Raw genomic sequence first — 26,116 nt, 5'->3', positions numbered from 1 at the left:
GTCGCATTTGCATTTGCATTTATTTGACATTTTAATGAGCGCATAATGTCAGCCATGTGGCAGTTTAGACCAGAATAACAGTCGCAGTCACAATCGTAGTGACAGTCACAGGTTGACGACACTTATAACTCAGCGCACGCGGTTGCTTCTCAATTTAGCTCGTTTGCTACTGTTGCTCCATGCGCTCTCTCTCTCTTTCTCTCTCTCTCTCTCTCGCTCTCTGTCTCTATCTCTACTGCTGTCTCTTTCTCTTTTACACCTTTGCTAACTGGGTCACTCACTTTGGTAGTTGCTGCTGCTGCAGCTGCACTTGAATCTTTTAGGCCGTTGTGGCACTTGTGCATGTTAGACACAAAAATCTAAATTATTTAAGTGCCCACACACACAGGAAGCAAAGGCATTCGCATTCACATGTGTTGGCGCAAAAAAAACAAGTAAGTATCAGTTGAGTGTGCTAGACTATGAGATACCGGCTACCCATTGTGAATAAAAGCAAAACAGTGCGGAACACAAATTTATTATAAATATGCCAAACGTTAAATTTGGTGTATTTATATATTACTACACACAAAATATACCATAGAGTACAAAATATACCTGTTTGTTAAATAGGTGTTTTTGCCAGACGGTCATCAAGAATATATACTTTATATATACTTTATAGGGTCAGAGATGCCTCCTTCTGTCTGTTACATATATACACTTTATGGTGGCACATAATTAAAATACCCTTCTACCCAGTGGGTAACGAGTATAAAGGAGATGCGCTGTTCTTTAAATGTATGGCCATGAAGGCGAGACTTTTATATACCCTTTAGCTGGTAACTTAATTCAGAAAACTGAAACAACGATTTTTTCGCAAGTTTTCAATTTCAATGAAACCCTAGCATACCCACCATAAGCCTTTTAAATAAAGGGTATGAAACGAGCAGCACAGAGCGCAATAAAAGATATAAAACTACAACATGCAAACGCGCCAAAGCGAGTAGTGCACTTGTTGTTGTTGTTACTCCTTGTTGTTGTTTGGCTTTATGCAAAAGACACACACGTTGCACACATTCATACATTTTTTTGGCATCATTTAGATGCTCGTCGAGCAACTGATGCAAATTTAATTTGGACACCTCACACAAAAAAAGTAAGCGCGTTCGCGAAGTGAAGGAAGAAGAGTAGAAATGGAGGGAGGAGAGAAATCTATCTGCATCATAACTTGCGCTTGAGTGTGTATGAACTGCAACTAATGATGTTGCAGGCACTCGAATGCGCCTTTTTGATTTAACGATCGACTTTTTTCTCGCTCTTGATAACGTCGTCACTGGTTGAGTGGAGGTCGCCGGCAGTTGAATTGAAGGGCATGGAGCTTAATGACTGGTTGACTTGGTTAGCTGATTGGTTGGTTGGCTGACTGGATGACTGCCTGCCTGATTTCGATGTCTGTTTGCGTGGTTGGCTTGGTTAGCTGCTGTTGTGCTGTGGTTGATGGTTGGCCTCTTTGACTCTTCACATTTATTTTGTTTGTTTTTTTGTCGAGTGTGTTTTTGTTATGCTCCAGGTCTTCCGCTATATATATATATATATATTGTGTTTTTTTTTGTTTGTGGCTGATGAGCCTATAAAGTTTCTGCGCTTTTTGCATATTCTTTGCTCTCATGTGGCTTGGCATTTTGTTTATTTTATTTTTAATTTAACAGCACTGAAGTAACTACAAGGGTATCATAAAATAAAGTAAAGAGAAACAAAGTAATGTCACGAAGTTTGTTGAATGCACATAAAAACAGCAAAAGTGCTGCCAAGTGCTGCCAAAGCTGGGTTTCAATAAGCCATTTATTGACCTTGGCAGTACTTATTCAACGATTGGCCGACACAAAAGTAAATGTCAATGCCTACTTATTGTGGGCTTAGCGCTCATAATATGCCGGTTAGGTGGGAACATAAAGCTGCTTTACGGATTTACTTTTGATTTGTTGACGCAGACAACATATCAATACAGCAAAATTGTTTATTATTCGCCCACAATCGTCATGTAATGTGAGAATCACAATGCTCTGTGCAAATACTCGCCTCAACAAAGGAAATACCATTGAAGACAAATTTTAAGAGCTTGAAGAGCTAATAAAAGAATGCATCTTTAAAATAATATTGCTTTAAGAAATTTATATGGAAAATGGACAAATAAATAAGATATATTGTTGAGAAAGGCCACTCAGTCATTGCATTAAATTATAAGCCTGTCGTTAGTTTTTAAAAGATTACTCAAAGTCTAGGCGAATAAAAATAAATTCTCATATGATTTTAAGATGCATTTTCACCTCGATGCTTTTGTGTGCCCAAGCAATTAGCACAGTAATCAAGATGTATGCAAGCTCCTTTTAAGGTTATTTTTAGAGAAGTATTTTATGCTCGAAAAACTTAATCACTTTAAAAGCATTTGGCTTAAAGCATTTAAGCCACAACAAGAGGCGAAGAAATAACAACAAAACAATTCACTATTGGAAGCAGCCACAGTCAAAAGAAAAAGGCTTCTGAAAAATTCAATAAGCTGCTCATCCTCAGCTCGACGCCGATGTCGACGTCGATGTCGTTGCTGTTGCTTTTGTCGTCCTCGTTGTCGTAGTCGTGTCCTCGCATCGTCACTTGGGTGGTGTGTGGGGAATATTTATTAAAATCGTTGTGCACAATTTTATTTTGCATATCAAAAGGCGTCTGTGGCTTGTGGTGCATATTCCTTAGTTGCCGTTGCCATTGCGTCGCTCCGTCGTCTCTCGACCCCTGTTGTCTGTCTTTTGGAAACGGAAGCTTGGCCCCCGAAGGCCTTCAAGGCTGTACTATATGCTATGTGTTCTAGCTTCTTTGCTCACTTGTAGCGTGGGCATATTTGTATAAATGGGCGGGATCGTCATCGTCGTCATACAAAATAGCCAAACTGTTTTTAAGCCTCACAGCCAAAAGCCTATTCCAGGGAACGGTTCATAGAATGTACGCCGGTCAAGCAAATAGCCCCAGGGCATTAAAAACGACAGACAAATAGACTGTGCAAAAAGATGTCTAAGATAGGCGTATAATATTTCGAATGCTCGCTGCAAAAAGAGACTGTGTTGAAAACTAGAGCTCAAGTCAAACTGCAACATGGCCCCCAGGCTGTTTGCAAGTGTCGCTCTACACGACAGCACGTAGCACATACAAGACTAACTGTGTCCCCTTCCCTCCCTTCTTCTTCTGACTGCAGCTCGAATGTAACACGAAGATTAATGGCATCTTCAGCGTTCATTGACTTGACTGCATGCTGGAGACCAAGAGTTCTAGCTAGCTTCAAAAATTCCGCATCTACTCTAATATTTTAAGCGAGCTGCAAAAATCCATTTTGCATGTACGAGATGCTCAGGCACAGCTTTTGATCCATTTAACAATGTTATGCTTGTGTTGAAACGCGTCAGGATATATGCATATTCAATTACACTGTTTATTCAAACGATTAACATCTGCCTTGTCTTATCTTTCAGCTGCTATAAATTGATAACAAATGCTTGTAATACAACTAACAGAAATTAATTAGATATCACAACTTTAAAATTTAGCTGTCTCTTTTTTAAACACTTAATTTGTCAACATGAAACTCAACTTTAGTGTAGTGGGACGCAATTTTGAACGACACTCAAAAGTCATATAAAATTCATAGTGTTGCCATAAATCTCATATGCCATTGCCTGTCAATAATGTCGAAAGTTTTCTCTTGGCAAACAACAACAACAGCAACGAAGAGCGAGCAGAATATAATAACAACAACAAGAACAACGACAACAATGAAACTTTATTAAGTTTCCGGCAAGCATATTAAAATATACTTCACAGCAGCAGCAACAACATTAATGCGACGCAAACACGCACACACATGATATTTACTGTCTGTAAAAAAAAGGAAGAAACTGACAAAAAATCGAATAACAGAAAAATTGAAGAAAAGCGTTGCCTACTTATGAGCGTCGCCAACTACTTCAAAAACGCATAAAAAATCAATGGCAGCGAATGTGCGCAATAAATGTCAGTGACAAAGCAAACAACAACAGCAGAAGCAGCAGCAGCATCGGCAGCAAATGAAAACGAAAACGAAAAGAAAACTTCACATGATGTGTTTTTTTTTGCTTCACATCCGTTTTGTTTTCTTTATTTATTTCGGCGAGGGGGTCACAACGCTTTTTGTGTAGCATACTTATGAGCGTTGTCAAGTTGGTGCCGCATGAAAAGCAGCTCAGACTCTCAAACTGATGCTGAAAGCTCGAGCTGCGACAACAAGACTATGTGTGTGTATGGACTACGTGGCATTTGAGTCTCGAAGGTCTTTCGATTCGACAGTCGCGTCGTTTGTAATCGTGAGTGTGTGAATTGGTCGCGGGGCATACAAATTGAAAATCCGCCATAAATTGAAGAAGTAGAAGCAAAGTCTACGGCGCAAAGCTGATGACAATTTATTGTTCACACTTGTAACTGATGATGGTGCTTAGGACCATACACACACACATACACACACACGCACCTACACACACCCACACACACACATATGGACATGCACACACGTGCAGCAATTTGGGGCATGTGTTTGCCCAAGTATATTTCATTGTCTGCATCACAAAGTATCACAAGAGAAAAAAACGAGTAGGCTCTACAAATTGCCAGCCATTATTTTGCGCCAAAGTCAATATACAATCTATATACTCTCGTACATATACAGGCATAAATTTGATTTTATTTTATTTAATTTTTTTCGTCCAGGTGGATGTTTACACTTGAGTGTATATATGGGCAATTGTGCTCCTTATGCCACTGACAGACGATGATTTAAAAGCCAGTTTTCGACTTTTTGCATAACTTTCTTTCACATTTTCTTCCACTCTCCCTCTCTCTTGGAACTTTTAGCGAGTCAGTATCTCTGTGCAGCTGCCCTGTGCCGGAGATCTGGGGATCTTATGTTAGCTGGCAGCTAAGTGGTTTCATAACTCGCATTGAAAACTACTCGCCTCGGGCTACAAACTTTTCCAATACTACGAGCGGCGAGCACAAAGCGAAAAAGTATGCGTGCCCCAAAGTTGCTGCCAGTTGCGTTGCTGAGGCAACAACTTTGCTACAAAACTTCTGCCCCACACTCTCGCCTCTCTCTTAATCTCTCTCTCTCTCGTTCTCACACTTTATATAACATTCCATTTAGTTGCTCATGCTTTAAATGATGCGGCAAATGATTTAAGGTGAAGAGTCTCGTGTATTGCATAGCAATTTGCCAGCCAAAACCATAACTGGACAGCCACTGTGACGCGTACAAGAATAAAAAAAAATAAACCGCCGCTCGTTCATCACATTTAAATTCATAACAGCGACTGAACAAAATATAACAAAACAAAAAAAAGAGAGGAAGAACCGCACAAAATCCACTTTGTTGTTGGCTGTTACTGCTGAGCGCTGAATTTATGAGGCTCGCTATAGCTACTAAGTCGCAGCTAATAGCGGCTTTAGAATTTATAGAGTTTTCGCTGCGGCTTAGGAGTGCTTGGCATGACCATGCGCCATGCCGCGTATACGTAATATCAATAGAATTAAGCAACTCAGTTCAGACATGCAGCATGCAACAGACTAAAGTAAATTTCGGAGACAGCAAGAACATGTTATAAATATAGAAGACTTAAAATAAAAATACCCGTACGTATTAATTATTAAAGAATCAATTATCTTATGTGTGGAGATTAAAAACCATACGCCAATATATTGAAAGGAAAAGCTAATTCTATATTCTCAAACAGTTTAATAACACATTTTCCTTACAACCTGAAATATAAACCTGAAGTTCTGTGTAATCTATTATGCTCTCATAAGTAGATTAATATTGATTTATTGTTATTGCCTACAGAATACAAGAGTATACAGATTTCGTTGCGATGCAAAGCTTTAGCTGAACTGTTATTATTTAAAGCAAACGGCCTTTCTCTGCTTTTTGACATATTATGCTATAATTTTTGTGGCAAAACGTTTAGTTGAGCTACATAAATAATAAATAAATAACACAAGCACACACACACACAGACACATGGCTCAAGTTTTGGGACATCTGAGAGGATGGTTGAAGTTCTTGGGCTATTCATAATGATAGGCTACGTGCAAAAGGCAAACACTTCCTTGCCCTTATTCTTGTTGTGGGTCTATCTTGATTTACAAGCCAGTTTGGCAGCTTTTGTGGGGGCCGCCTCCTAACTTGGACTCGAATTAATTTGCATTTTGTTGACTCAATTCGTGCAGCAAAAATGTTTTTACATAGATTTAGCATAAAATATTTAAAACCATTTCCAAAAGCATGCATAAAAAGTGCAAACGTTTTGTAAAGTTTATTTTAATTGTATTTTTTAGGAGCTAAAGATGCCGCCGCTTCCGCCGCATCCGATTGCCATCGATATGCAAATACGTTTGAAAAGCTGATCGAAAAACTTTCAAGTTTCAAATTCTCTCCTCGACTAATAGTCGTAAATATTTATGCATCCATGTGTAAGCTTGCAAATGAAATTCAAATGTGTCCAAAATCTGAGCCAACCAGCTCAGCTAGATTTAGTTGCAATCCTCGGCTTCATTCAATGGTTTCTTCGATTTCCATCCGACAAGCGAAGGAGGCCAGTTGAATCAATGTTTGCCCTTTGCCAGTGCGCTGCCATTTATTTCTTTTGTAATGTACTCAGATTATATCAAATTTCATTTTGGGCAGCCCTCAAGACACATACACATAAAATCCAAACAAGCAAAAATATCTGCCATGCATTGCTAATGAAATTAAATTGAAACTTTTTGGCAATGGCAATCGACAACAAATTTCATCTACTGAAAAACTGTTATTACGCTTCAATAAAATAGTCGAGTGGATTTTAATTAATAGACATCGAACTCAACATGTAATAGACATGCTAACAAAGAAAAGCATGAGACCAAAAATTGCCAAGCGACAGCTGAAAACCTGTTTCTTAAATTTGTATATACTTCTTTAATTCCACTTGAACAATTTAAGTATTTGCAATACATTTGTGGACCATTTAAATTGCAAATTGTCAAACTATTTAATTTAATACTAAGATAGTTTATCCAAAATCATAAAGTGATCATTGAAAGTTCAATAAATATTATGCTTAAATTCTAGCATTTTTTTGCCTTTCATCAATAATTTGAAATTTAATATGACATTTCGATTTTCTCACATTTTAAGCGACAAATTATGACATGCCTTGTTAGACACGTTCAATTGCTGAGACAGCTTTCTTGTGTATGTGTAAACGAACACACACTCATTTAATGGCCTCAAAAAATTTGTCTGTCTTTCCTTAACAAGCAGCCTAATGCGACAATCGATTTGCTCCAGTTTTCTCGCATAATTTTGAGCAAAGCTGAATAAGTGTCTAAGCGTAAAGGCAGTTCTGAAATATTTAACAATCTTTACGAGCATATATGAGCAAATAAGCAATGCGGGCTCATCGTCAAAGCCATCGTCATCTACCGTCTAACATAATATCATCTCCTCCATCGTCATTTTCATCTGCATCTCGATGTCATGGACTTTGCTGCTGCTTCTGCTGTTGCTGTTGCTGTTCCTGCTGAGGCTGTTGACGCTGTTGCCTGGACTAACTAATATAAATTTATGGGCATAAGAGCGCACAGTGTGACACAGACACGCACAGCAAATTAAAATCAACAGGGAGCAGTCATTATGGAGGCTTTCACTTTCACTAATGTGTTATGAGAGGCAGCCAGGCAGCCAAGCAAACCAACCAGACTAACCAGCGAAACCAAACCAGAAACCCAACAAAACCAGAGCTCAGTGCTTGGGCTAAGTTGAGCAAAGCAAAACCAAAACCAGCTCAGTTCAAAACCCACCAACCAATGGGAGTTAACAGCCATAGGCGTGAGTGCGCGCCTTTAAGTGTGTGTTGGTGTTAGGGTGGTGTGTGTGTGTCTGTGTGTGTCTGTCGGTGAGCGTGTATATGCTTAGGCAAATAGGTCGCTGGTCACACACACCGTCGCACTTTAACGCGTCAAAGCTTACATTGTAGTCGTCGTATTTTGCCAACTGAAAAACACAGCCAACCAAACAGGAATATCTAAAAAGTCTAAAAGTATACGATGACTAAATACCAATTAAAATCACAAACTAATCAAATAAATTATTTAATTTGAAATATTTATTTCATTTCAAAAAAAATATTGCATTTCAAATATGCAACTAAATATAAAAGTGTTTAACGTTAACACATTATTAGTCGATGCTATATAAGGGTACTTAATAGACGACAAAAATTATTCGAGATAGCAATGAGAAACTTTTGAAAATTCAAATTATTTTAAATGACAAAAACCCATTACAAAAAATTGAATTTTGAATATGGCTATCCATAAAAATAAAATTTTTAAAAATAGACAAAAACCCATTTAAATAAATTTAACTTTAAATTTCAAAAATGCCACATTAAATAAAATTTTTAATTTCAATACAAATATTTACATATTATAAGTACGTAAAGTGGTTATAAATTATTAGTGTCAATTGTAACAAAAAAAAATTAATAAAAATATATAATTGAGACGAATTTTTTTTTAAATTCCTGGTTTTAGGAGTTGTTTAAAAGTTTATTAGAATTCGTTTACATATAAAATACGTATACGCAACTAATTTAAAATAGTAAGCAACAAAATTACGTATACGCAACGAACTAACAAATAAAATTTTTTTTAATTACTTTCAAAACGTGTTTAGTTTCCTGATCAAACTTTGTGTGCACAAATGTAGTACGTAGAAAAATTGGCTCTCACTTTATTTGCTACAAACGCTTGCCAAAGTTTTATATACCCCTTTGTTAATTTGGTTAAAGTGAAGATATAAAAGTATATTAAGAAAATATGCATTAAAAGTTGAATTTTGGTGTGTGCACGCTTACGCATGTGTGTATGTGCTGACTTTCTCTCTGTGTGTGAGAGTTTGCGATGCAAAAGTCAAAGCAGAAATTAAACTTAAGATTAAGGCGAAGCAGAACTTTCTGTCCGCCGTCGCTCGAAAGAAGCTGCGCTTTGGGGGATTACCAACCATCACACACACACACACACACACACAGTGGCACACTCATACACACGTACGGCCATCAACACACACTCATGTTTAATCAGATGCGCATATATACATATTTGAGTGCGCATTTCAAGCAGCGTCTCTGTATTAGTGCTGTTGAATTTGTTGTCGCTGCTGTTGGTTTGTTTTTTTTTTTTCTTTGGCTCTTTCTTATGCTGGTCGTATTTACACTTATTTCATTTCGCAAGTCACTTTGTTTACTATATATTTAACTTAGACGGTTGCCTGCCTTTGCCGTCATCACTGTTTCGTACAGTTTTTGTTCATTGCGGGTGCCACGGAGCGTATGAGTGATTAAAAGTTTTAGCATTAAGCAAATTGCGTCTAATCTTGAAGCAACGCTCGACGAGCTTCTCTGTCTCATTTTGTTTCGGTGTCTTCTTTATTTTCTTTTCTGTAATACTATATTCTTGCTCTTTCTCCCTCTCTCTCTCTTTCTTTTTGGTTATGCTAATTACATCACGCCCCAATAAACAGCTTACAAGAAATCATTGCCATGCAATCAACCGACAACTGAGTCTCAAGTCTCTCTGTCGTTCTCAGCCTGCTTTTCGCATTGCTGATGCCTGCCATTGGCAATCGTCACTGAGAATTGGTTTTCTTCATCAGTTCTGTGCTGCTTTTTTTTGTCGACGCTGTGCGATGATTGGGTTGTTGGCCACATGCGAACTGGCATTTCAATTTTCGCACTGCTTTTCCCAATTATTATGCAGCAAACAAATAATCTAATATGTTTTTGAAAACTTTATGCAGCTGTCGCCACAAGTTGTTTTTTTTTATTTTTGCTCTTACTGGGTCCCAGAAACTGAACACAAAGAATATAACAAAGAGCTGATAATACTTTGAACGCAAAACTTTTTAATCGATGAAAGTTTTTGCTTAACTACGTGAGCCCCCCAAATAATTTGGTCAGCAAGCGACCCCGTCCCCCAAGAAGCGAACTTTAACCTAATTGGCAACAGCTGCCTGCTCGCAAGCATACATCAATTTGTCAAGAAATATGAGCACAAATAATTAATTGGTTAGTCGTTTCAAACATGACATGAATTTTACTATTCAAAACATTCGCCTGACTCGGCAATATTCAAATTTGGGAAATGCTCGTAGCTTGCCACAATACGAAATCAATAAAGAGGTCAGAAACGTTTTTACTTCTCGGATTTCTGGCGCAATAAGTTTGATTTATATGCAACACTTTTCTGTCATTAATTTTAATACAAATTGCATGCAATATTGAAAGAAACCTCAACATTTAAATGCAACACTAAATAGATTCTGATATTTATTTCTTGATATAACTACTTCCATAATTTCGAATGCAATAATAAAATGTTTAACATGCAAATATTTTTAATATAAATCTTAAAGTTAAAAAATAGATATTTCTTTATTCCTGATAGAACTACAGTATACAATTTTCTATACAAATTTGCCTGCAAAGGCAATCTTAAATCACGTTTAATTAGATGCAGAATCTCTACGAAAATCTCCGTCCAATAAAAACTAAAATAGATGCAAAGACTTGAAGGCCACACAACACAAATATCAAAGTGACATTCTTATATGCCAAAACAGATTAACATTTATTCTTTGTCACTTGCATATTTTATTTAGGCATTCAAGTGGATAATTACAAGTGGGGAAAATGGCATTCAAAGTACAATAGAAAAACTTCAACACACACACATGCTCATTTGCACAATGCGAGTGAGAGAGGGCCATAAATAATAATTAAATGCGTGACTAATTACTTGTGTAATTTGCTATTATTAAGCAGAAGTAGCAGCAACAGCAGCGGCAATGACAAAAGGCGCCGAGCACAAGGAAATTGCCGCCAAAATAGCGTTGTCATAATAGATATATAGATGCTATATGGACTGTGCATACAATCCGACAGAAAGAGAGGTAGAGAACGAGATAGAGAGAGAGAGAGAGAGAGACGGCGAGCGAGTTAAGGGAAGTCGCATAATGAGCTGGCAATATGTCGAGTTATCGTTATCGCAAGAAATTAAGTTCAAGTTGGCGCTATACGGTAGATAAGTATTTGTCAATGCATAAGTAATCTAAGCATGTGTGTGAGAATGTATGTGTATGTCTGGATGTAGATGTGTGTGTGTTGACGATGATTAAGTTGACAACAACTGTCAACTTTGCTTTGGCGCGCGCTGACATAACCTAAACGCACTCACACACAGCTGCCGCTCACACACAGACACACACACACACACCTACATAAGAGCACACAGACAGATTGCCGTGGCAGCTGCCGTGTTGTGGTTTTTCCCTGCTCCTTCTGCGGTTTAATGAGTCTTGATTTATTTCATTTCCTTCATTTTCGATATGCGCTAACAACGTCGACGACGACGACGACGACGAAGCTGAGGACGCCTACAACGTCTGTGCGTTGTCACCCTTGACTGTAAATACTTTCACACACACCCACACACGCACACTCATTTAGCATAGTGTGTGTACATATGTATGTGTGTAGGTCTATATTAACCGAGAGTCGCACGGGCATCTGCCTTATTTACATGACAACACCAAATTTCATTACTCATGCTCTGGCATCTGATACGTCGCCTTTGCCGTCACCCTAAATGAGGGGGAGAAGAGAACTGAAGCGAGCACTTGCTGTTTTAATTAAGACATTGATTGCTTAATTAAATTTATTTGCAACCGCCGCTTTATGGTGACATCGCTTAGCGATTTGATGTGTGATTCCTACGATTCCTCGAATTTGCTGCTCAAATACCATTTTGTTATTTGCGACAAAACCAAATATTTAATGAATTTAGAGCTGCTGCATGATACGTATACTCATGTGAAAATCGTTTTCATGGCTGATTAAATTGAATCAATTAATTATCACAAAATTTGACGCTTGCCCTTGAACCTGTTGCAGATAAATAATACTATTTTAAAACAAACAAGTAAGAAAGACACAGACGAGTGTGCTCGACAGTGAGATATTAGCTACCCATTTTGAATAAAAGCAAAAAATTGCGGGGATTTTTTCCAAAATATACCAAAAATATAGATACACTAAAAATATACCAAACTGAATATTTGTTATATCGATATACCAATATACCAGATTGTCGGCCAAAGCAACTAAGAACTCTACTAAGTAGGCGGTTTTGCCCATACAAAAGTATTTCTTTGAGATATCATAAATATTATAGTTATTATTGTATACACCAAAATTCGCTTGAAAATTAGTGTGGCAAAAATTTGAAACAAACTTGATCTGCGTGTAAACATAACAAATGCTGTCGAAAAATTATAGGTCTATCTCTTATAGTCTCTGAGATCCAGTGTTTCATACGGACTAGATCGTCTCGGTTGTTGATGCTGATTAAGAATGTATATACTTTATAGGATCGGAGATGCCTCCTTCTACCTGTTACATACATTTCCTGCAGGCTCAAAGTTATAATACCCTTCTACCCTATGGGTAGCGGGTATAAAAATATTACAATTTTTTCTAGTGTACAAAACTAAATAAATAAATCACAACATGCTGCCCCTTTTTTAATTGGCAAAAAAGTTCAAAAACGCAGTCAAATAAAAATGTATTTTGTGTAATTGTGGATAGAAACGCAAGCACTCAGATTTTTTTATTCACTGACACAAGGGATCATTTGCCACAGAGCTGCAAAGCTATACATTTCAATCGTTCAATCGTTCAATTGATTGCAACGCCAGAGATAGCGAAATAAAAATGAAATAATTGAAAAATCTATGAAAGCTTGACTGCGCTTTAGATATTTTTTTTGCCATCTTTGATAGCAGTTTATCAATCAGCTCGCACTCTACAGCGCAATAGAAATATTTGCTGGCAAATTTAAAGCAAAGCAGCGAAGGTGAATGTGGGTAAAGCAAACATCGTCAAATTGAATTTACCGTACATTTTTCTATATATTCGAATATTTTTTATATTCGCCATTTTTTTTTTATTTACTAACATTAACCAGGGGAATCAGCACGAGCTTTTCAATATCCGGCACTTAAATTTTATTACACTGCATATTTGACGCCACCTTTTCCTGCAACCTGTGCTGCACGTGCAACTTGCACACAAACACACTTCCACACTTATACACAGAAGCACACACTCACATATTTATAGTCGAAAACTCCATCCTTGTCTGGCTGTGGGTCTTTCTCGCTTTTACATACACTTAGCGCGCATATCGCTGCCATTCTCAGCATAATCTCCATAAAAATACATATAAACAAAATGTAAAATTCATAAAAAATGCGAGCACGAGCATTTTTTAGTCTTGCAGCCAAGCAGCAGTTCCACTTTAGCTAACCGCAACGCACCACATCTCATGCTTCCTCCTTTCTGTCTTTCTCCCCACTTTATCTTTCTCTAACTTTGTGCATTTGCTTTGCCTTGGCTTGTCTGCGGTCACCTCATCCTCATGCAATGTTTATTCGTATAAGCGTTGCTTCTTGTTTGTTTACACTATTTCGGTTTATATTTCTCTCTCCCTTTGTGTGGGTGCCAATTTTATTTACTTTTTACTGCTCCAACTTGGCATTTATGCCAAGTTCGCTACTCTTCTTCTCCACTCTTCGTTCAATGTTTACTGCTCCGTGCTTCAATTTCTTTTCATTCTTGTCATACAATCTATCCACTATAAATTAGATTTGACTTTATTCACTTCCCCTCGTGGGTTTCTACCCTGTACTCATCAATTAGGTTGAGTAATTTTATTGCAGAAAAAACAATTTTTCATTTATTACATCTTAATTTATTCTAATCAGCATTAAAAATAAAAAAGTAAATATCAGTAAGGAGTTATGAATGAATCTGAATTTTTCAATCAAAAAATTTTTCATTATTACATATTAATTTCGTAATTTTAATCTAAAAATTAATTAAAATCAATAAAGAAATAAATTTAAATAGCTTCTTTCAATATTGGCGATTTCTGTCAAACTCTTGTTCTAAAATTCATATTAAGGATTTATTTCCGAAATCGTTTAGTTGAAATTTAATACAGTAAATTTATAAATATTGAAATTAAATTAATTTTAAGTTCCCGAAAATTTGATTTTACTTTAATGTAGAGTATTTATAAATGTGTCAACTATGTAATCGAAAAATTTAGTATTTCTCAATACAAATTTATGATTCAATCGCAATTTTATGTATTTCTATTTAGAGTAACCTAAGGAAAAAGCAAATCCGCGCTTTTTCAAATATAATAAACTAGATATTTGTCTGTTATTCGACTTGAGTAAAATACATACACAAAGAGAAAAATCTAGATTGAAAATCGGAAATCAAGATCTGTGAACTAAATTTGCCTTTTAAGATTAAGAACTTTTTTAAGATAAAAATCTTAGATGAAAAGAAGATTGCAAATCTTGATTAAGAAAAGTTCATCTTCGTTCAATTTTGACATCTTATAATCTTGATTAATGATTTAAAAAATTAATATTGTAACTTGTCAAACTTCTAGCGAGTATTACAATTTTAATGAAAGTTGCCAAAATACGATGACGATGATGTTGATGGCAAAAACGCAAATGCAAATGCAAATGCGAAACGAAATCAACTAATGGAAATGAAAATGAAAAAAAAAAACAAAATACTCAGCTAAAGACCTTATATACTCGTAAGTGCAACACACATTCACACACACACAAAGTACTCATGCATACACTCATCAGCACTCACTGGCATAATGTAAACATAAACAGGGCAATAAAATATGAGATGCCTGTGGCAAGCAGCAACAGTCGCCAATTGGCAGTCGATTGAGTGACTTCCCTGAATGTGAAATGGATATCGAATACGCCGTGGAGAACGCTCACGATGAGAACATATTGACTAGCGTGTTGCCGCTGGACAAGGAGGTGAGTAATGAGCAAGCAATAAAGACAGGAAACGCACATTTGCGCCCACACACAACTAATGCTTAGCTCTGGAATATTTAGCTGAACTTGTCGTGTATGCTCTCGCTGCTGACACTTCAACCATATCCGGAAGAAGATAATTTCCACTGTGACGACGAGATGATGCGTATGCGAGAACAACTGTTGATCCTCAAGCAGGAGGTGGATGCTCTCGATCATCGTGACGATGACTACTATCAGAAGAAGGAACTTTTAATCTATAAGATATTCTGTGAATTTCGCAGCATCAGCTATGAACATGACTGCGACGATGGCTTGCAAGAGATTGCTGAGGAATACGAAGAACAGTAAACTCACAAATTGACATTGAAACGCAGTTGAAATAAAGCGCAAAACAAATCTCAATTAATGTACGCAAATTCAAATGCGTACGTATTAATGTCAACTAATGCCGCAAAGAACTCAACTCTCGCTCTCTATCTCTCTCTCGCAACTGTGACAGCAAAGGAGGTGAGTGTGTGTTTGCCACGAAATGACTTAACATGTCTGGAATTGGAATTGGTTGGATTATTGCGTTGACAGGCAATGACAATACACACGAGTTTGGTGTGGGAAATTTCGAGGCATCGAGGCCCATTATGCACGACTTGAGCATAGACATCATTAGGCAAAACACTGCGCACCTTTTTCCAAACGGGTCCAAGAATTTGGTTCTGCCAAATTGGCCAATAGAAAAGGCTGGCTTGACTGGCATTTGAACCGCACAACGCATTCAAAATGAGACGACTTAAGGAATTTGTTTAATTAAGCATAGTTACCTAACATCTTGACATGTGCCACACAATTCTGCTTTGCCTCTTCCGCTATGCAAATGAATTGCGTAATCGAATTTAATAGGCAAATGTCAACGGCAAAAACAATGCCAACATTCGCTTTAAAACTACGAGTTTTTGCGTCATGTCAACTTTGAAATCGCTTCAATTGTGTGTGTGTGTGTGTGTGTGCTTGGCTAAATTAATGTTGCGCTGAAAATTCGGCTATGCGGAGTCCGTTCCTTTCTTTCCCTCCTTTGCTTTGGTGCGCTCTATCGCGGCTATCACGCACGCACATACACGCCCCCTGGCGACGGGTAGAGCGTGTAATTAAGCACCGTCTACGTTTTTGTGCCCGTCTCTTTGGTTAGCGGTTTTTAGGTGCTGCGTGCTGTGCCTCGCCATTTTCGACCCATTCACTGAAGTATTAATAACGCCAAAGTGTTGCGTACCAAATTTATTAAGATGCCTTCGTCGGCAGGCGGCACTCAATGCTCGACAACCGGCAGTCGACAGTCGACAGTTGGCAGTCGCTATGCCTGCCACTCACAAAACAACAACACAACAACACAAACAACAAACAGTGAGCCACTCATTCGACGCGTCGTCCATTCGACGCCTCAGCTGTTGCCATGTTGGAAAATTTTACGTTGTTAGACCTCTTCTTTAGTTTCGTTTTACATTTTTTTTTTTTGTTTTTGCGTAGTTATTTTTGTTTTGTTTTTCAGTTTCCTTGGTCTTTTTTGGAGCTTGTTACGCAACTCAAGCGAAACCCGTCACTCTTTTGTGCCTGTGTCTATAATTTGGGTAATTTATTAACAAACGTGGCGTATACGTAATGTTTAAAGCTAGAGGTCATTAGGCAAGCGGCTTTAATGGCTTAGCTCTGTAAATTCTACATCAATTTCAAACTTGACGGCCATCTATCAATATTTCTTATTGATCAACCACAAAAGGACTGACAAAATATTTATAAGCCTCTTAAACTAATATCCACAATTATGTTGTCAACGAACTTAAACACTTTATATACCCAAAGAGGATTTACTCAAATGTCTTTTCGAGCCTCCCACCAAGGTTATGTTAAAGGCATTTATTTAATAATACCTTTGTATTGAAGTGTATTAAAGTGTATTTAACTGTTTAAAGCTTTAATCAAAATTATATTTGATTTTAAATTATTTTTCTTTATTTAAACTAAAGCTATCTATTTCATCTATAATATAATTTTGTCTTGCTTTCAACAAGATTAATATTTGTACTGTATTCAAATTTATTTAAGTGCTGTTTTCCCAAAATTTTCTAATTAATATTTGATTTTTAAATGCAAACTAATGCTTTTTAAACCTAAGTATATTCAATATTGTAGACTAAATTTCAATGTCAATATAGTTGAAAATATCGAGCGAAATGTTAATGGAACTTTATAGAATGATTAAAATGCTAATGCTATGTATTTTCGATTTTATCTCCAAATATGTTAAATTATAGTTTAAACAACGAAAATGTGAAACATTTTTTTAAAATTCTAATAGAATTATCTTTGTTAGATTGATTTCAGTTCTCTGTGTCTCAATGGTATTATACAAATGCAATTTATGTTTATACTTGCTCTGTGTGCATCGCAAAAGCTCAAATCGAAATTGCGCTGGCTGAATAAATAAATTTGCTCGCAAAAAAGCTCTAGCTTATTGCTGCTTTAGTCACGCAGCAAAATAATAATTTAATACATTCATTTGGGTGCAATATTTTGAAAAAATAAGTATAGTAGAACGCTACCCGCATGTTGCCCGCATAAATCTTTCCCAACAGTCAGTGGAAAAAGCAGAGAAACTATGCACCAATAACTCAGGCATAAAACTATCTTTTTAGATAACTGCGTTGCGTTGCGACTCTACAATAGATGAACTGACAATGCCATAAAACAGTTCAATCCAAGCGACCACAAGAAAAAACCACAAAAAGAGAAAGCTGAAGTCTCTCAGTCTCTCGCTCTGTGCCAAGTTCATATAAATACTTGTGCGAAATGAGAAATTATGACTTTGTCCTTCACATTTCCGCAAATGGAACTGAATTCTCGAATCTATCTACATATATGTGCATATCTATATGAATTATAGATATGCAATATAAGATATTCATTCGAAAATGTATTCTAAGTGCAAGCGCATGTAGTATTTATACCCGCCACCCATAGGATAGAAGGGTATTATCACTTTGTGCCTGCAGGAAACTTATTTAACAGACAGAAATAGGCATATCCGCCTTATAAAGTCTATAATCTGGTATATTTCGCACTCTATGTGGTATATTTTGAATATCAACATATCGAATTTATCTACATATATGTGCATATCTATATGAATTATAGATATGCAATATAAGATATTCATTCGAAAATGTATTCTAAGTGCAAGCCCATGTAGTATTTATACCCGCTACCCATAGTATAAAAGGGTATTATCACTTTGTATCTGCAGGATACTTATTTAACAGACAGAAATAGGCATCTCCGACCTTATAAAGTATATAATCTGTTATATTTTGCACTCTATGTGGTATATTTTGAATATCAACATACCAAATATAGCTTTTGGTATATTTATTTTGTATATTTTAAAATTAATCCGCACTTTTTTGTTTGAATTCAAAATGGGTAGCGGGTATCTCACAGTCGAGCATACTTGACTGCAGCTTTCTTACTTATTTTATGTTGATAACCAACTGCTTTCTATACTACGAATACTATATATTATATTTGCTCAGACGTGTCTTGATAGCAAGCCAAAAAGAAGAAACGCAAATGGCGTTGGAATTTATTGCTGTAGGAGTAAGGTCATAGTTCAACATATGTCCGCATGGCTACGGCCAACAAATCATCATTATATTGGGCACAAACATTTGGCGCGACAATGAGGAGGCAACGGTCTTTCGCTAGCTAGCTGTCTGCATGTTCGTAAACAATAAATAATAATTTAATTATTTTATTACTTAAAAATGCACAACAAATGCGTTTAAAGCACGCGCTCACAATTAACGTGCAAATTACGGGCTTTAACTTCATAATATAATTGCGCTCATAAAATCAGCAAATGAAAAGTGACCAAAAGGATTATGCCGCCAGCTAAACGTAAGTAACTGGGTAAAAGCATGACAGCAAAGGGAAAAAGAAAAAAAACTAGAAAAAAAACAGGAGGGGAAGAGCAACAGGGCAAATGGTTTTCATTTCAGCTTTTGGCTTTGACGTTTGAAATGTCACAACACACAAACACACACACACACACACACACACACACACACACACACACACACACACACACACACACACACACACACACACACACACACACACACACACACACACACACACACACACACACACACACACACACACACACACACACACACACACACACACACACACACACACACACACAACACACACACACACACACACACACACACACACACACACACACACACACACACACACACACACACACACACACACACACACACACACACACACACACACACACACACACACACACACACACACACACACACACACACACACAACAACAACAGTGCGACAAAAAGGCGTTGCCGCAAACTGGAACACGGCATCGCATGTGTCGAGCATTTCTTGCACTCACTGTGATGCTTATTATGGCCAAATGCTGTGGCAACCCTTTTAGCATGGGCTCCATTTCAACACGCCATCAGAATCTATGTGCTTTGGCTCTGTACAATAATAATTGTAGTGGCTGCCAACAACAGCAACAGCAACAACAACAACGACAATTACAAATACACACACTCTACACAACAAAAGCCTCTGCATGTGTACGTGTGTTTGTGCTCAAAAATGTCAACTGTAAATTCTTTGCGCTTCTCTTTGTTTTGTTTTTGTGCGCATTATTCCAGTTGTAGTTGTTGTTGTAGTTGTTGTTTCCAAAGCAAAGTTCATGTAACCCTTACGGCTAATACAAATACATACTTATAGGAACAACAATGCTCTAAGCACACTGGCATTTCATCTAGATTGTGCTCCAGAATTTCAGCCACACCCAGCAAAAATGATTGGTATACTTAATCCACTTACTCCTCACACACACACACGCACAAACTTCAAATAGTTGCCTTAGACATCAAGTTGAGGCTGAAAGCTGCTTCAACTGGCAAATTCTTGTGGCCAAAGTATAAAATATACAAAATTTCTTGGCGCTTCTGCAAATTCTTTGCAAACACAAACTAAAAGTGATGGCTTTAAATGAGTTTCAAATTTTGATAAAAGCTCATTAACAACAATTATTCGGGTGGAAATTAAAAACATTTTATGCTAGACTAATGAGTAATTCAGATAGCAGACAAGTTCTATTAATAATAAAGAAGGCATAAATACAATTAATGAAGACCAATTAAAATGTGTGAGCAAAATTAATTGGCCGCACTCAACTCAATACAAATAAAGCACTTTTTAAAGCAAATACAATCTGCACTAACATTTTGTTTGCTGGCTGTAAGCACAAGCTTTGGCACAACTAAAATAAAATAGAGGAAGAAAAAAAAGAAAATTGTTTTTTATTTGAAATAATTTCATTGAGGAGCGTGCACAAAGCAGGCCCAGAAAGGCATAGCCAAAGAGAAATAAAAGAAATGCTAAAAGTTTTCTCATGTCGATACGAAAGCGGAAACGGAAACGGAAGTAGCATTGGACGACATGTGCGGACATGTAGCCATAATTTCAACACTCATAAATATGTAGATTTACACTGGGACTTCACCTCTGTTCCGTCACCCCTCACCCCTCACCTTTCTAAGCTTCTATTATACTCTTCCCACGCTGCGCTGCTATGCCAACAGCAATCACATTCCACATTGTAGATGTAATTATGCTTTGTAAACATGGCTTGACACAATTCATTTGATGGCATAACAAAAATAAGTATAACACAGAATTTTAATTAAAAAATTGGACGAAAAATAAATACAAAATACAAATACAAAACACAAATGCGAATACAATATGTGTGTGTGTGTGTGTGTGTGTGTGTGTGTGTGTGTGTTTGTGTATATTTTGGCACACAACAAAAATAATGTTTTTAAAATATCAACAAAACCGACAAATTATACAAAAACTTTACTGTTCACACAGACATTACAATAATAATGCAAAGCACATGCCACAAAATACAGGTAGCAACTACAACAGTAACAATTATAGGAGGTGGTCGAGGTGGAGGTGGAGGTGGAGATACTTGACAGCCATTAAGCAAATCTCAAAAGGCGAACCACACAACACAAAAGAGTCTCCAATGCCAGCCAGCCAGCAGCCAACAAGAAAAAGAAATTCTAACGAAACTTGCAGAAACCAAAAACCGCGCAGCTGAAAACGTAAACAATGCCACAAAAGCAACACGTGCCCCCGTCCCGTCATCATCAAATGGTCTCCTCCGTCATCCAGCAGCTGCCAAGTGGCAAGTGGCAACTGGCAGTCTCTGTTGCTAAACGCTCACGTAGTCGCCTTAATGAGCCACAGGTTTTATAGAACCCAAAGAATCAGCAGGTAACAACAATGCCAAGACTTTATATAGTACATGACACGGTCGAAATGCCTGGCGACAACCGAATAACAACCACAGCAACAAAGGCTCCAAAAGAAAATGAAATAAAATAGCTTAATTTATTAAACACGAATAAAAGACACACACACATACCATACCGCACGCACACCACACTCGCAAGCTCACACAGAGAGAGAAAGAGAAGCACAAACAGCCTTTTGGCCGTGCGTTTAATTAAAAATGCCAAAACACCAAAGCACAAGAAGTACACAAAAAAACACGAACCAAAAAAAAAAAGAGAGAGAGAAAAACATTCCGAAAACGGACACCTACAGCAGAAAGGAAGGGGGAGGTGGACAGTCTGTGGGACACTGGACACCTGCCGGGCAGCAGCAGCCTGGCCACACTGTTTCCAGTTGCTCAATTGTTCGGGCGTGAAAAGCAATGAAATTTTCAAACAAATTCCACATGTCAAAGTGGAACCACCCACCAGCTCGACCCCCTGTCGCCTTTTACGGCTGTCAGCCACAAAAATTGTCCCGCTCCCCCACGTTCCCTTTGTCTGTCCGTCAGTTGCTTCTATCCCCTTTTCTATTGCTGCTCCCTACATGTAAATAGTTTCTGTGCTGTCGTCGGAGACCGACCCCAAGGCTCTGCTGACCCAATGTCCTGCCCATGTGACAATGTTTTAATTTGTGCAAATTGTGAGTATCTAATTGCCAGTAAACAAACACACACACACACACACACAGATACAGACACAACTTGCCAACTTACTAATAGAAAGAGCTGGAGAAAACTGCTGTCAGCTGTGTGGCAAAATGCGCTGTAACTTTCTTTCTAACGCTTTGGCAATCAGTGCTTATTAACGACTAGACATGTCAATGCGAGTTAAGTAGCAACTATTTAAGTTGCATAAATCAATTAAAGCGAGACAGCTTTTTGATTAAATTACAACTCAAGATCGTATTTCGTAATGTTTTGGACTAGATCACATTCGGTTTTTAGTTAATATTTGATATAAACAAAAGAAAACTCTGACTGGCGCCGTTTATAATGTAAATATTTACTGAATGTAGCAAGAGAGTTCATATCATCTCAATATAGCTCTAATGAACTCCATCCGCATTAAAAGAGGAATTTTTAATAAGTGACAAGCTAGAACTTTGGAAAGTTTTAACCACAGTAAAGTCGTGTGTTTTACACTTCAAATTTTAGTCACATATGCGACACACAGAAATAGCTGCATAGCTTTTGACACATAAGCTAGATTTTCTGTTGGACAAAAAAAAAAGGAAAAACAAGAAAAATCCTCACTCAATACGAAAATGCCCCTGAACAATTTGGCCTCGAGCACCAATCAATGCAAGGCATTTGTCAAGGCATAGACACCATCATCCGGAAAAAAACCAGGCAACATATCAAAGAGATACCACCAACATGAAATGAACCAAAAGCTGCAATTATGATGCGGCATTCAATCAAAAGTGCCCCAGGGTATACCCACAATCACACACCACACACAGCAGCAGTAGCAAGAGTAGCATAGAAAGAGAAACATTTTTAGCCAATATTTGGCATCAAAAGAACTTGCTGACAGTCAAATTGGTCATAGAGAGAGAGTCAGAGGGAGAGAGACCCAGAAACACACTCTCACTCACGCACACACACACCGAATATATACTACATTCACATCTTGATGTTGATGTGGGGCCATGAACCTTAGGCCAAAAACAAGATATATATGGGGCAGGCAGGAAGCGTTATAAAAGCCATTAATACTTAGCCCAAAACGTACTTCCATGCATACGGAGTATCAACCACGAAATCAAAGTGTGAATACTGTTCAACGGTTTTCTCACATGATTCGACAGGGAGACACACAGCAGGACAACGATAGGAGCAGGTGTTGGGGTAGATTAAGGAGCGGTCTGCCTTGAAACAAATTTAGTCAATGGTCAGGCATTTTATTGTGTTTTCGGTCTGAGCGCTTCGCATCGACAATAAAACGCCCGCAAAAAAAAAGGCAGCATATCTTTCATTATTCATTATAAGCGCTTCCAACAGACCGCAATAACTTTTAGCCAACCACAAAGCAAAAAAAAAAAGGAGAACAAAAATAAACCAAAAAGGGGAAACTCAAGTCATTTATCTTGGCAGCGTCCTTTCGCGCTCGATAGTCCTCGAGTCGTCGGTAAGTCGAAGCACCCGAACTTTCATCAATCTTTCAATAATGCTGTAGCAATTGCTGTTGGAATGCCGAGTGAAAGTCAGGTAAAGTGAGCAACCAGCAGCAGCACAGTTCAGTGTCATGTAAATTTGTTTGCGCAGTTGCACGTAGCCAATAAAACGTCTCAAAATGTGGCCTCACTTAAGCGGCAATTGAACCACTATACACCGACACTCACACACACACTCATATAGGAAAGGCAGGTCATCAGGATAGGAAAGACAGTGGAAAGTAAATAAATCATGCGGCCAGCCAAAGAGTCCTTGAACTGTTTACGCGTCCCACGCTTCAACGAACTTAACAGACTTTTATTTATTTTTATCATTTTTCTGCCATTGACGTGGCCATATATACACATATATATATATATATATAGATTTGTAAAGATATATTTTGTTACGTTCCGTTTCAGTTTTGTCTGATGGCTAATAAATTCGGGACGCAATTCGTATTTCGACTACTATATCCCTTTTATTTATGTTTGTGTTTAGCGCTTTTATTGATTGTGTTGCGTAAAATATCTCTCTGTGTCCTTTTTAAAGATATTTCTCATTTTAAGTACTCGACTTGTCAGATACATATAGTATATATCGCATAGCTTGTCGGTTCACTGCGCCTAATGAAGTTATATCTCGTTTCGGTTTTCGCATCTCGTTTTCATTGTTTTTCTTCCTTCTCCCTCTCGCTTCTAATATCTCACTCATTCTCTGGGGTAATATATTTTCATTAGCTGAATGCCATCGTTCGCTGAAAATTGAGCTGTTTTAGGTTCCACTTTTGCCCTGACTCAGCGCAAATTATTTTCATTTATTTAATTGGCGCAAAAGGCGAAAATTTATGAAAATTGCCATCGATACATTTTCGAAATGTTTACTTGGAAACGCTCCAATGCGTTTCATTTGCGTTTACACATGCCCCCCAAAATATTGAGGCAATATGTAAACATTTATGATCCCCAAACGTCAGAAATGCATTAGGAAATTTACCAAAAATAAATAAATTGCTTATAAGCAAATATATACTTTTCATTTGAATTCATCTACTAAAGACATCGTGAAGTCCAAGAATGAAATTCTCTATACATTTAAATAAAATAATATATACATATAAATATTATACTTTAAATACCTATTTAAAGATTATAATTTAAATATAAACACATTCAGATAAATTTGTCGTTGAATCCGACTCTCAACTAAATAGTAATTGATATTAAAATTACATTTATTTAGCTAATGAATAGCAACGCAATTTTATACAAAATGTTATTATTATTGTTATACATGAAACGCAAATTTAAATAAATTTAATGCTAACATTTTTGGCTGATCTCATCTATCACTTTGCCACAAAATTGTAAAATCGCTACTAAGTTTGACAGCAAAACATTATAAATTAGAATTGATATCAGGATGCAAAATAAAGTAAATAATTTTAACAAAAAATGCTCTGCTTAATAATAGAATTTTTTAAAAGCAAAAGCTCCAAATACACATTTAAATATTGTAAGTTTAGAGCTAACATTTTTGTCTCAACTTGTCTAACATTGTTTCAAATAATTCTCGCAAGTGTGTCACTAACTTTTGCAGCAAATAATTCCATCCATAATGGAAATTCTTGTCTTGTTGAGTGTCCGTCTGATTGGCCGAGCACAACTGTTTAGACGAATTGCCGCACTGAGTCAGCCCACTGATATTGTTAAACCAGATGCGAATGGAGCCAAGTGCAGTTTGTCCAGTTTTTGAACGTTCCATGGCCATGAGATGCTCGACATATGCCAGAAAATTAGCAGCTGATGTGTTCATGGCAACAGACTTGTGGACAATGCAATTGTTTGCACCAGCTGGCTGTCCCTTTAAATAGCCAACAACGAATCGCAAATGGATCTGATGGCATGTGTGAGGCGGAGGAGTGAAGAATTAGAAAAACACTTGTGCAGTGACAATTGAAAAAAAGCTGCAACTAAAAATAAAAATGAGCTTGCTACTCAAGTAGCAATGTAATGCTTATGGCCGTCGTGTCGTTTGTCAAGCGTGGCGTGGACATACGATAAAAGGCGAACACTTTTGTGGCGACAGGTTCTCGGCACGTAGCCAGTCGCAGTGGCAGCATTTTTTTTTTTTTTTTTGTTTGTTGTCTTGCCAGGCAAAGGCCAAAGGATACGCCGGACACCGGCATCTTGGCTGGGGTGTGACTTCATGACAGCCAACGGAATACTGGTTCGCTCTTTCTCACTCTCTCTCGCTCTTTGTCGCTTTTGACACGGCATTCCACGTGGTTGCATTCAACCCAAAACTGGCAACTGGCCAGCTGATGCGAAACAGAGTCAGACTTGCCGCAAGCCTTATACAAGTCAATTGTAGATGGCAGCCAAAAAGCGCGTATCTCGACAAATTGTCGGATAATATTTCGGCATAAGTTAAACGACTTAAGTAAACGACAACTTTTTACTTTTGCTAAGAAGCTTAAACTCTACTTAAACCTTAAATGAACA

At 37.4% G+C, this 26,116-nt stretch overlaps 2 protein-coding genes across 2 annotated transcripts in view; one reads left to right on the top strand and one right to left on the bottom strand.

The window, feature by feature from the left end:
- The window catches only part of LOC117566145 (uncharacterized), a 75,075-nt gene that overhangs the window by 14,123 nt on the left and 34,836 nt on the right, over positions 1–26,116 (bottom strand). The window lies entirely within an intron of this gene.
- Positions 14,880–15,418, top strand: LOC127565021 (uncharacterized). Its single transcript, XM_052001936.1, has 2 exons — positions 14,880–15,013; positions 15,095–15,418. The coding sequence occupies exons 1-2, from the start codon at positions 14,939–14,941 to the stop codon at positions 15,362–15,364; spliced, it is 345 nt and encodes a 114-aa protein (XP_051857896.1). The 5' UTR covers positions 14,880–14,938; the 3' UTR covers positions 15,365–15,418.

The sequence above is a fragment of the Drosophila albomicans genome, chromosome 2L, assembly GCF_009650485.2.
Source record: "Drosophila albomicans strain 15112-1751.03 chromosome 2L, ASM965048v2, whole genome shotgun sequence".
Taxonomy (NCBI): domain Eukaryota; kingdom Metazoa; phylum Arthropoda; class Insecta; order Diptera; family Drosophilidae; genus Drosophila; species Drosophila albomicans.
This window is presented reverse-complemented; position numbering and strand designations above follow the sequence as displayed.

Coding starts and splice junctions, on each gene's coding strand:
- LOC127565021 (XM_052001936.1), top strand. CDS start 14,939: ATGGATATCGAATACGCCGTGGAGAACGCTCACGATGAGAACATATTG. Junction 15,014..15,094: donor TGTTGCCGCTGGACAAGGAG/GTGAGTAATGAG, acceptor TGGAATATTTAG/CTGAACTTGTCGTGTATGCT.